This window comes from Embiotoca jacksoni, unplaced genomic scaffold, assembly GCF_022577435.1.
Source record: "Embiotoca jacksoni isolate LCO1_2020_lvr unplaced genomic scaffold, fEmbJac1.0.p SCAF_24, whole genome shotgun sequence".
Lineage (NCBI taxonomy): Eukaryota > Metazoa > Chordata > Actinopteri > Embiotocidae > Embiotoca > Embiotoca jacksoni.
Window position 1 is genome coordinate 1885178 of NW_027185375.1, and position 12953 is coordinate 1898130.

The following is a 12953-nucleotide window of genomic DNA, read 5'->3' on the forward strand; positions in this document are numbered from 1 at the left end:
AATGAAATGTTTGACACGTTTTACTTCATGCAATGTGATTTAAACACTAACCCCAAGCAAACAGTGAGAAATAACCACAGTAACTCTACTCGACACCGGTGTTCACCTTTAACCGCGAAGTCTGTCCTGATGCCACCGAAGGCTTCCGCTGCTGCGTCGAACGTAATAACCACACGCGGCCGCTGATTTCACTCTTCAGCCGTCCGACAGTTTCCCCCGTGACCTCTTTAAGCATTAAAAGACAGCAGAAGGTGTTGTAATTTGAAAGCGCGCCGCTCTGGAGTCGCCCTGAAAGAAGCCCGAGAGCCTCCAGTGGGTCCGCGCTCCTGAACAACAACGTTATATCATTGATGTTCAAGCGCAGCCACATGCCGGGCAGAAAATCTGTTGGCAATTTTCTGACTCGTCTTTTCGTGCGTCGGCGTGTGTGTGTGTGTGTGTGTGTGTGTGTGTGTGTGTGTGTGTGTGTGTGTGTGTGTGTGTGTAATTTTCTGCTTTCAGAACTTTAAGGAACGTGAGGCAGAGACAGGCATGCTAAGCCTCGCGAAACGAGCCAGCCCCGCTGAGTCGCCGCTCTGTACTTTACTATATTTGGTTCTCCTTAGTGTATATAAGATATACATAAATAATGGGGGGGGGGAGGGGGCACCCTGCCTCCATCTACACACACACACACACACACACACACACACACACACACACACACACACACACACACGCGCACGCACACACGCACGCACGCACGCCAAAACCCCAGAGCGATCATGTCCAATTTGCAGGTCGTGTTGAGTGTTCGGCGCAGGAGAAACAGAGCGGCTGCCAAGAATAACAGGCATGTGCAGCTGGGTGACCGTTAAAAAAAAAAAAAAAAAAAAAAGCCGAGGGGAATTTAATCATATGCAGGTTTTTGTGGCATTTTAGCAAATTAATTCTGGAGATTTCGTCTGATGGGGGCTCGGTGCCTTGCTTCGGGGCACCTCGGATGCAGCGAGGAGGCGATTAAAACGTTTCGTTACGAGGCGAGCGGACGTACGGCGGGAGGAAAAAAGTATGATGTCGGATGGAAATATAATGAGGGAACAAGAGAAATGGGTGAAAATGCGAAAGGAACTATGAATAAAAAGTGAGGGAAAAATAGCTGGTGTGGAGCTGAGTTATATATATATATATACATATACATATATATACATATATATGTATATGTATATATATGTATATATATATATATATATATATATATATATGAAAAAAAGCCGCCTGAGGTTTGATTTATTAAGTGGGAGACTAAGAGTCGATGCAGAAAGCACGAGTGTGTGAGAGTGAGAAAATACATCTGTGTGTGTGTGTGTGTGTGTGTGTGTGTGTGTGTGTGTGTGTGTGTACACATATGTATTTCTATGACCTGGCGGCCATACATCTGGGGGAGATGAAACCGTCCGGCGGGAGCGAGGGACAACACGGAGGAGCAGGAGGAAATAAACCAGAGACAGGACGCAGAGGACACGTCGGGCAGGAAAAAAGAGAAAGCGCCTCGTTTATTACGGCGAAGACAGACGGAAGAGGAAGAGATACCGGAGGGCGGACGGGAGGACGGGCGGACGAGGCGTCCCGTCGTCCGACTTCGAACCGAACTGAATCCCAGCTTTGATTAAAATACGACGCGGCATTTACGCTTTAAAACTCAAGGGTAGTGTGAGCAGAGGCTGTTGTCCCATGATGCAACACGATAAAAGAGAGGGAGGAGCTATGAAGAGCTGCAAGAAAAAAAACATATGATAGTATTATAAGTTCCCAGGAAGTAAAGATGCTACGTAGTCTGAGATGATAACATAACTATCAAAGATGCATCGACGTGCCCAGAAACTGTTTAGGGCCCCCCCCAACAGAAGTTGGACACGGGCCCCTTCACACACACTGTTGAATGTAACAATACAAATTTGCCATAATTTTATGTGATTATAATGACCACCTCCTTTCCACCTGGTGTATAACACTTAGGGTTTTTTTTTTAGTTCTAGACTTATTTCATGTATCGTTATTTTAATTATTTTATTGAAATGTTCCAAAACTACAAGTCTTCCCGTCATTTAGGCCCGTTTCAAAAAGTTACAACGTAAGACGGCACGCTGGAAAATGACAACATGTTTGTCCAATGACCTTGCTCCCTCTCGTTTGCGATAGCTTGTGTTGACATTGTGACAATTTTTTTCCTCAACTGTTCGACCTTTTCCTCCGTTTTGTTCAGGGGAGGGAAAGGGGGCGGGGGGGGGGGACGCCAAAGAGGGCCAGTCACACTTATGTCGCACCGCAGGTCTAAAAAGACACTTGTTATACGAGAACAATGAAAGAAAATACTGATCCAGGATGCAGAATTACTTTACTTACTTTATTAATTTATTAAACTTAAATAATAAGTACATTTTGCAATAATAAGTTTATTATGATGTGATTTTTACCTCCATCTCCAAAGTTATCAACTTAAACATCATTATATTTGGCTTTAGAAGCTACTCTAGTACGTATTAAACATGCATAAACATTATTTATTCTCTGAACTTAATTAACTCAATATTTACATTTAAATTTACATTTGAAACCTAATTTTTTTTGCATTTTTATCAGATTTTTCCATGAGTTCAATGTCTCTCTTAATTTTATTTTGCTTTCAGTTTGGCCTTCAAGTTTTATGCATTTTTAATATTAATTGTGAAGCAAAAACTGCATGGTACACACAGCACTTATATTGCTTTACCGTTGTGTACATTTTCCGCTTGTGATCAGAGGATGATAACGGTGACAAAGATACCGTTAAGTTCTTTGTTCATTTCTTTTTGTCTCAGTTTTGGTGACCGACATGTTTCCAATTTTCTTTCAGGTGACAGAGAACATCATCTCCAAACAAACCTTCATTGGTAAGCATAAAAAAAAACACACACACACACACACACACACACACACACACACACACACACACACACACACACACACACACACACTCTCTAATCCATCCGTCTCTGACATTCTCTGAATTCCTCTCTCCCCTCAGAGGCGAGAACCATGCCGCGCACTTTCAACAACTCGGGGTCAAAGTTCATGACCTCTGTGGCCCAACGGCCATCTGCCCACCTGACCCTCAGAGACACCAGCTCTCAAGGTGAGGAATAACAGATTTTTTTTTTTTTACTTTAAAAGGTGAGGGATCTGAGGGCGATGAAATGAAAGTCACATTATTAGAGGAAGGTTCACCGCCGGATCACTTGAATTCAACATATGTTCTGCATTTCTGAAGCAGTAAAATATTTCCCCCCAAAAAATTAAATGCATAAAACACAACAAGTAATAATTCCTCTCCTACATGCGCCTATTTAAATGGTGAAGACATCTGGACCGAGCAACATTAAGGCACCGACAGCGTGCTGATTTATTTTAACAGAAGTGGAGCCCTGACAAATCACAGCGGGTCAGGGGAAATTTTGTCAGAAAGCATCGGTGATTAAATTTTTTTCAGAGTCAAACATTTAGTTGTTGCTTATTCTAACTCTCCAGCAGACAAAAACATATCCGTTAATCTTGCCTCAATCATCTTTTTGCCTCTGCACAAAGCCTTAAAGGCAGTCTCAGGCTACTTAAATACACCTCAGACGACATCTGTATTCAGCCATCTAAAATTTAAAAATCTGTTTCGGTGTGAAAACTTTCTTCTTCGCCGTTTTTTTTCAGTTGGCAAGCAGCAAAACTGCATCGCGGCCAACATCTGGGAACATCTGGAGGCAACACAGAAAGCTCCGCTGGCCGATGATATCACGGTCATGATGTCCTCTGATAAAAACCAGTGCAAATCGAAGCGATTGAAAACAGCTCTGCCGATGAACAGGCAATTAAAACGAGGAGCCGCAGAGAAAGCTGGAAACTAAAACGTAACGGGCGCTGCAGCACGAAGTCTCCGACCCTCGCCGTGCTGGAAAAGTTCGGTTTACCTTGTAAACACCGAGCTACAAGTCAAAGACGCTTTGTTTCGACGGAAGACAAACTTAGTTTTCAGTCTGGAGGGGGTGTTGAAAAAGAAAGAAAAACGTGGCCGTACAAATCCCTTCATCATTAATGTAAGGACACCAAACGCAGTCTGGGAACTCGCTCGGCCACTCCGGAGAAGGACCGACGAGCGACCGGTGTCGGTGGTTAAACCGCCTTTGTCCCGCCCCTTCATCACTGTGATCAGACGGCCGGTGACGGGGACGAGTTCACATTTTTAAACTGTCGGTGAAAAGAACCCGGGGAAAAAAAAACTGAAAAAAAAAAAAAAAAAAAAAAAAGGATCAGCACCTCGTCAAGCTGCTGGCATTCATTAAAACTATTAAAGAAAATATGCTGTACTGAGGGGAAAAAAAAAAAAGAGAAGTAGTTGCAGCGGTGGCAGAGTGTCGGACGGGTTTGGCGCGCGCTGATTGGTTCAAATGAACCCGAGGTCCACGCCCAGAAGTATGGAACGACTGCAAACAGTTCCCTATGGACGGTGCCGGGTATTGCCAAGTATTCTGCTTCCTTTTATCTGCCCACCTTGTCTTTTTATGAGAGACTTGTGTGTCAACAACTCCGTCTTCCGAGAAAACGCTTTCATTAACTTATAGGCTGAATCGTTGAGGAATGCCGACACATCCGACGGTAAAACAGCCATTTATGAGGACAGAGTTATTTCAATAATACGAGTGTCTGTTGTGAAACATGGGTCGCATGTTATCCAGACTTTCGTAACACCTGAGACTCGCGTGCAAGCTGAAGGGTGTCGACAATCTGGCAAAAGGATGCCGCATGTTATTTCCACTAAGTTGACAAAGGCCGAGGAACTGTGTTTGTGTGTGTGTGTGTGTGTGTGTGTGTGAGCCTCACCCTCTCTCCCTTCTTCACACACACACACACCCTCGGCCTGGACTTCTCATAAGGAAGTACAGCAGCAGCGAGGGAGAGACTCCGAGGCGTGACCTCTGATGCTTTTTGTTTTTCCGATAAGCGATTATTTCAAAAACTTGAGAAAAAAAGAAGAAGAAAAAAAAAAAAAAAAAACTGCAGCGCTACTTCACGCAACGAGCAGGAAACAAGCGAGCGATGACGGCGCAAAAAAAAACAACCCAATTCAAACAGTTCCCGAAGCGAAGGCAATTACGTGCAAATCCTTCAGAAACGGCGGGCACTTTATTTGCACTGCAGCTTCTGCTGCTGACGACAGAGTCTCGCATTCCTGCACGATATGCCAACGTGCGCACGGGGTACGTACGGTAGGAGGACGCAGGAAATGGAGAACGCGTGCGCGGGAAAACACGCAGGTCCAGCACCGGATAGGCAAATACCTTTTCCGCACGGTCATCAGCACGCAGACCCTTGAACGAGTTATGTCAAACTGGAGGAGACCTTTTAACAGGATGCCACGCGGCATTGCCAGTGCGAGTCTGTTAATGGACTTCAAAAGTGTACCGTCGTGGAAAATGAGGGGACTCGGAAGGAAGAGACACCTTCAAGCGCAGCGTTGGGTTGCGACCGAAAAGATATTTGGACATTATAAAGCCGTTCTCGTATCACTCGGCCGCGCAGCTCCGACGCAAGCGTTGTGAGACGGTCGACGCTGTTGCTAAAATAACATCGGCTGCTTCGGAAAGAGAACAGCCCCCCCCAAAAAAAAAATTCAAATTAAAAAAATTAATAAAAGCCGCAGGGAAAACAAAGTTGCCAAACGGAGAACGGACTGCCGTCTGTTTTAAGGGTGCGACGGTCGCTTGCTCATCTTTTGAATCCAACAATAAATGTCAAACGTTGCAAAAGAAGGTGTTTACAGTTATTAATCAATTATCAAAAGACGGACGGTAGCAAAGATGTCAGACTTGCGCCGACTTGCCTCCAACAACAAGCTACTATTTTGAGTATCAATTCCTTACTGTTGACGCCAAAGAAGCGTGTTCCAGTGGTTTGGGTGGAGTTCAGCCGTGCGAATAAATGTTAGTGTCAATTTGTCAAAGTAGCTCTAAGAGAGGGGGGGGGGGGGAGAAAAAAAGGCTACATGCACGCTGCGTTAAGATGTCCGCTGTTTGCATTAAAGTACCAGAGAGAGGCGCGTAAAGGAAGAAGACGACAGCAGAAAAAACAAACAAACTGAAATTACGAGTTTTACATGACCGCAGCTGCGCCGAAGAGGCTTCCAATTCAGAAACGTTAAGCACGTCGGAGCATGAAAAGGTAACCGGAGAGAGACAGAGAGAGAGACTTCATGACCCAATTCTTGTAAAACGACAGAATAATGGCATCGGAAAACAGACATGGAAAGAAATACTTCCACTCGTGATCTCTGGTGTGCGCCGCCTCGCCCCCGGGCCCCGTCTTCCACCGTCGGCAACGATCAACTGTGCAGGAACGCGTCGTGCTACCGCCCCAAATTCGACGTGTTACACTCGACGTGCGATGACAAAGTTGCCTTCGGCGTGACGTAATGAGATTGTTCGCGCTGGTTAAGCAACGGCCCCAAATTTCGGCCCGTTAACTTCTGAAAACCCCGAACTTTTAAGTCCCCTGTCGTGGGTGTATTATAACGTACTACCGTTTTCTACTGTCATAAAACTGTCGTGGGAATTTCAAAGTTTATTGGTCACTCAGTGTCTCGGATGTTTTTTCGCAGCATAACTGAATCTACAGGGAATTGTGCATCATGTTGCTCAACTCTGGCAGCTTGAAAACTGGCAGAGGAGGAGGAGCGCTGTATGTCATCACTGATTTATGTATGATAACTTTTATCAGTTGCTGCTCCTCTCGAGCTTTTGGAAAACGATCGTCCTCATCATAAAATACACCTTTCATTTTGCTCGACCAACTGGAAGCCTGGTTTACGTTTCCTTTTTAAAAAAAAGGAACCAGGCTACGATTTCCAGACAGGAAAACTTGAAATATTTGGATCTCGGCTTCGTTGTTTTTCCCTGTTGCGTTTTCATTTCCGTCTCTGCTTTTTATATTTTTTCCAGCTGTGGAGTTTTATCTTTCCTATTTGTCTTCTGAATAATTTTTGTTTTGATCGTCTGTCGTCAGGGTTCCCTCCCTACCCGAACCCCACGCTGGATCTCCACCAGTCCTGCCGCCACGTGGTCCACTCATGGGCCAATCAGAGCTTCGGCGCTCACCTGCACAACATGACCCTGTCCAATGGGAAGCTGCGAGTGCCTCAGGACGGGCGGTACTACCTGTACTCACAGGTGACCAATCTACGCAATTTAGTCAAAATGACAAACAAGGCCAAGAAGATATTCTGCTCAAAGATCACTATGTTTCACGCTATTTGTTGTTGTATTGTATTGTATTGTTTTTTTTGTTGCTTTTTTATAAGGTAAAGACATACCTTTGCTATTATCGGGAACATAAAGTTGCATGTTATAACTGTTCAATCTAAAGAAAAGCAGCCGCGGAAATACAGACAGAGAGCGATACGAATTTACAATCAGTTAGCGATCAATTTGTGGCGCAGTTGCACTTTTTGACACACCGGTCGCCTTTTTATCAAAGTTTATTATTCGTATCAAACGTGTCCAAATAGCATCAAATTTGGCAGCGCGCAATCCTCGGGTCCCCGGCAACACACCCACCAAGTTATGAAGCAGGTGGGACGAACGCTTGGCAAGATAGGCAAAAGGACAAACCTGCGTACACGCAGAGATCTCTGGAGTTCTGGTACGCCTTCAAATTGTTCCAGGCAGCTTCTGCAAACGTGTTTGTTCACCAGAAAGAAAGAAAAAAAAACGCGGCTATTGGGCAACAACAACAACAAACGCGTCAACAGAGCCCCTCGCGAAATGTGACGCTGCGCTCCGTCTATCTTAATGATTTTTGATTTCTCCGACTCAGTCCTGCTAAAACAATAAAATCAGAAAGCAAACTCAATGGCACCGTGCAGACACCTTAATCACCTCCCTCCTTTCCTTCACCTCTCTCCAGGTGTATTTTCGTTATCCCTCCCCAGCGGCGAGCGACGGGGACCAGCGCAGCGTCAGCCACCAGCTGGTGCAGTGCGTCTACAAGAAAACCTCCTACCCCAGCCCCATACAGGTACAGCAACAGCACTTTTTTTTTTTTTTTTTTTTTTTTACACCCGAAACCGATCGGAGATCACGCCGACCGACACAGAACCCATCGTGTAACGTTCCTCACCTTCATGTTTCTTCCAGCTCCTGAAGGGGGTGGGAACCAAGTGCTGGGCTCCGGACGCCGAGTACGCCCTGCACTCCGTCTACCAGGGAGGACTGTTCGAGCTGAGGGCCGGCGACGAGCTCTTCGTCTCCGTCTCCTCCCCCACCATGGTGAACGCCGACGATTCCTCCAGCTACTTCGGCGCCTTCCGTCTGGACCTCTGAGAGGACGGGACGGGAGAAGGAAGATCAGATGGGGACAATGGATGGATAATGAGCGAGGGGGCCTTTTAAATGTCCATCGATTGGAGAAAAACAACAACAACAACAACAACAACAACAACAACAAAAAGGGTCATTCAGACAGACAGAAGTGTGGGAGGTTGGCCTGGATTTCAGACCCGTTGGCCGGATACGTTGAAGGATGGAAGAGTTGGGGTTTGAAATATTCCCTCGAGCGATGACCACTGCAAGAGGACGGCGTGAAAGGGAAACTCCATTAAGAGAAACCTAACCAATCCAAGAGCCAGCTTATACAGCGATAAATGTACAATCACGGAAAAACTAAAATGTGAGGATATTGATTTACAGTTGATTCTTGAGGAGGGAATTTGCCGTTTAATGTCAAATAGAGAAGCAAGCCGTGGAAAAACAAAAAACAACAACAACAAAACACTCAAGGGCTTTGCCGCGAGATGAGAGTCGCCCAGAAAATTAGACCACCCTGCTGCCTCGTTTCCCAACTTACCACACGAATCTCGATGCATCTCCTCTGTCAACGACCTTTCTCGCGGGAAGCAATCGGACCTTAGATTTGGATTCCCGGACCGAAGAATGTACACGGAGTAAAAAAAACAAAACAAAAAAAACTCAATCCGCCGCATCGAAAGATGTGAGGGAGGACTGTCGAACCGTAGCAGAAGAAAAGAAAATAAAATCAAACGATCAAACCAAAGCAACAATTTGTGGAGTATAACTTTTTTTTTTTTTAAGCGTGCCATGAGAGTACTGTACATATGTATGGCTGAGAATGAGATTTAAACAATGAACTGTGGTGATTTTTTTTATTTTTTAAGAAATTCATATGTATTTTACTATGACTGGACTTAAAACCACTCGGGCTATCTGTGGACTATCTACTCGCTACGCTAAAAAAAAACTGTGGAGTTGATGCAACGGCTTGTAGAGGAGGACGAGGATTTGCCTCTTTTCGCTGGACACCGAAAACAAACTGTGTAAAAGAGGCAAGGGCTTTTTTTTTTTTTTTGTGGTGGGGGGGGGGAAGGAAGGGGGTCAAGAGTCTGCAAGAAAAAGAGGAATGAAAACAAGGAGGAGGAAAGAGGCCGAAACCTTGTAAATGGCAAGAAGAAGGAGCCTGGCAGAGGAAGAGGAAGATGAAAGGAAAGAGAGAGAGAGAGAGAGAGAGAGAGAGAGCGAGAGACGTGGGTGTGTTATGCAGTCGGACCAGTCGTTTTTCTGACGTTGTTAAGCTCTCGTCTCCTCTCTTTTCACTTTCCCTCCGTTTGTTTTTTGTTTTTTTCTCCCCCCTCTTTTCATGTGAACAGTTCTACCTTTCCTCGTCTTTCCCGTCGAGCCCGCGAAGCCGCCTTGTTGTTGAGTTTTAAGGATCAGTTAAGCAACCGGCCCTGAAAACAACAAACACGAGACCGAGGCGGCAGAAACACGTGCGACCGAGGGCTCGTTGCACAATCACAAACATTCAACTTTTTTTTTCTCGACCGAGACGCTTTTAATCTTGATATCCAGACACGGGTTGAGTAAACAAATCCAGAACTGGTGCCATCGCACAAAAAAGAAAAAAGAAAAAAAAAAGTCCACTGGGGAATTTGAAGGTGCACGAATCGGAGCGGAGTCGACTCTTTCTGTAAGCCTGCGCGTGCATTTTAGCGCAGACACTCAAAGTAAAGGATTTGACATTTTGGGGAACACACTTTTACGTTCGGTGCCTTTTAAAAAAAAACATTTCTTTTAAGCGTGGCACAAACACGTGACAAGGGGAAAGGCCTCGCTCGCCGGTAGGAAGGTTTCGGTTTAGACAGAGCCAGGTTCGCTGCCCCCTTCCTCCTCCCCTTATTTCCACCTTTATAGCGCAAAGCAAATCTCACTGTCTCGCAGCTGTCGCTTCGTATTCAATGGCGAGTCGAGTAAATAGTGACAACGTCCACACCTGATAGCAAGGAAAATAAACAGAAAACGGTTTGACGTCTCGGTGCCCAAACTGTCGTCTCTTTCAAACTGAAACAAACAGCTTGACTGAACACGGCCGCCAATCACTTAAAAAAAAAAAACATACTCAAAACACACGCGGCGGCATTTTCGGCCGCTCTAGCGCCACGTGTGCGTGGCCCAAAACCGCGTTCGTACGCCGCAGGTGTGGGAACAGAGACCCTCGAAAAACAGTTTGTCAAGCATACACAGAAAAGAGGAAATTCAGGAAAACACAGAACACATTTAGCAACAACACAGAGACGTAAGTAACAAAAAGAAAAAAAAGAAAAGGACATTTGGAGACATGGACCGCGCGCAGACTCAACTCGTATATCTTCTGTTTTTTGTTTTCTTTTATCCTCCGGCACGTACATGTGCTTATTTACGCAAATAAAGGAGATTCACACATCATCTCGCACTATTCCAGAACGGCCTGTGCTCCGCAGACACGCACATCATCCAGTGTCCCATCCAGCGGAGAGGACGGACGCGCACGCGCACACACACACACACGCACACACACACACACACACACACACACACAGACACAAACCTCCCCGTGTCACCTGGTCAGCACCGATCAGGCCATGCAGCGCATGTACTTACACTACTTTTTTCAAAGGGCTCGGTTCACAAGGACAATGCAGAACAAACAAAACGAGGTCAAACAAAAGGACAAACACCTTCCTTTGTTTCCCTCGATTTGTTTTTCCTTGAAAGATGAGGATTTATTATTTTTTTTCAGCACCTCCTCCCGTTCACATGCCTCACGCCCGTGTATATACTCGACTCCATTGCAAGGTCACAAAACACATCCCGTTTATTTTTCCGCTCGGCGCACAAAATTGGAGGCAAATTTCATTTTGTGTCCGATTGTTGTTTTGGCCGCTTTCTTTCTTTTCTTTTCCGCACCTGGTCACGTTCCTGTCGCGCATACCGAGCTCGCACTCCGACTGCTTATTATCCAGGGTTAACTTCAACAGTCGTGATGGTAACCGACACGCACACACACACACACACACACACACACACGCGCGTATTGTAACAGCCTGAACCCCTCCGCGCTTGCCGGGGGAAGCCTTTGCATTGAATGTGTAATGAGCTGTGTTTTGTACCGGACAGTTTTGTAGCTGTGAACATGTGTAGCACAGTGTTGCCAAGAAAATAAACGAATATCTGAACTTTGCCTGTGTACGTGAAGATTTGCAGCACGGTGTGGCAAAAAGTGGATTTTACTTCGGCCAAAGAGACACTTCTGCCGCTGCACATTTAACTGGAGGCATGCCGGGAATCACGGCGTCGGCAATTTGAACGCCAAAGGACATCTGTGGTAATCATTGAAAGTAAAACTGGTATAAAAATAGGTTGAAAAGCTTGTTTTTAGACATTGAATTAACATATTTCAGCACTTAGGACGTTCACACTGTCATTAAGTAATATAAATGCTTCAGGAACACCAGCGGTATGTACTCCAGATCGGCGGTTCCCAACCAGAGCCCTTCCAGGAGATCACAATGTAGGAAATGAGAATGTAAGTAATACAAAAAAAATAAAAAATAAAGTTCTGCTGCACACATTTATTCAGTATGTGTGAGTTTGCTCTGACGCCTGTTTTCTTTTTTCTTATATTTTGTAAAATGTTCAATGGTCTTCTGTGTTTGATTTTTGCAAAACATGAACCAGACTCCGGGTTTTGTGAGTTGAATCGGATCTGGCTGTTCCATCCGAAGATTCAATCACTCTGTGTTTCCCATACGGGATAATTTGGCAATCATAAAGTTTCACTGTTTGCTTTCTTTTGTCTCCGTGTCCGCTGCCGGCTGAGTCGAAGACTGTCCAAAGAGTGGACGTAGCTGCCGGGTCTGAAAAATGGCCCCTTGTGGGATTAATAAAGTATCTATCTATCTATCTATCTATCTATCTATCTATCTATCTGTCTGTCTGTCTGTCTGTCTGTCTGTCTGTCTGTCTGTCTGTCTATCTATCTATGGCCAACACCTTAGCGTGCAATACCACCGAGGTCCGCTAGGGGGCAGGCTCCAAAAAGCCTCCAGTCAATCAATACATTCAGTCATAATGGTGTCATTCACCAAAGTCACTCCCTCTTATTAAGTTTTCTGGTGATCCATCTGAAAATAACCCATCCCATTAGATATTAGGTCTCAAACCGAAGGGGGGGAGGGGGTCTGTTTGATTGACAGGCCTATGTGCAGTCAGGTTTTCGCGCTTTGGGTGGGCGGGGCCTCGTGTCCTCGGGTTTTCCAACCACATCAAGTCCGATCCACCGCTGGCTCCTCCCCCAGCTCGTCCAAATATGGTCACTCCCGGTTCCAAAAAAGCAAGATAGCAACAACCAAAACACCAGACTGCAGGCTTCAGAGCGGCGGTTCAGAAACCAACGTCGCTGCTTGTTTGCAATCCAAAGCACTTTAAATCATAAAGGATGTTTTACAAAACCCTTTTCCGTCAAATCTAGTGTTGTTCTAACCCTGACATCTAAACAGCTTTTGACTTCCTAACCTACAAATCCTTCTTCCCCCCCGAGATGTTTCACTCCGCTGAGGTCGA

The 12953-nt window shown here is 45.4% G+C and overlaps 1 protein-coding gene across 1 annotated transcript in view; it reads left to right on the plus strand.

Moving 5' to 3' along the window:
- Positions 1-12181, plus strand: part of tnfsf10l (TNF superfamily member 10, like) — a 64884-nt gene extending 52703 nt beyond the window's left edge. The window contains exons 3-7 of the mRNA XM_069158983.1: positions 2876-2912; positions 3047-3154; positions 7066-7229; positions 7966-8076; positions 8196-12181. Of these exons, the coding sequence (XP_069015084.1) occupies positions 2876-2912; positions 3047-3154; positions 7066-7229; positions 7966-8076; positions 8196-8381 (606 nt within the window). The 3' untranslated portion in view covers positions 8382-12181. The remainder of the gene's footprint in view (positions 1-2875; positions 2913-3046; positions 3155-7065; positions 7230-7965; positions 8077-8195) is intronic.
- The last annotated feature ends 772 nt before the right edge of the window (positions 12182-12953 follow it).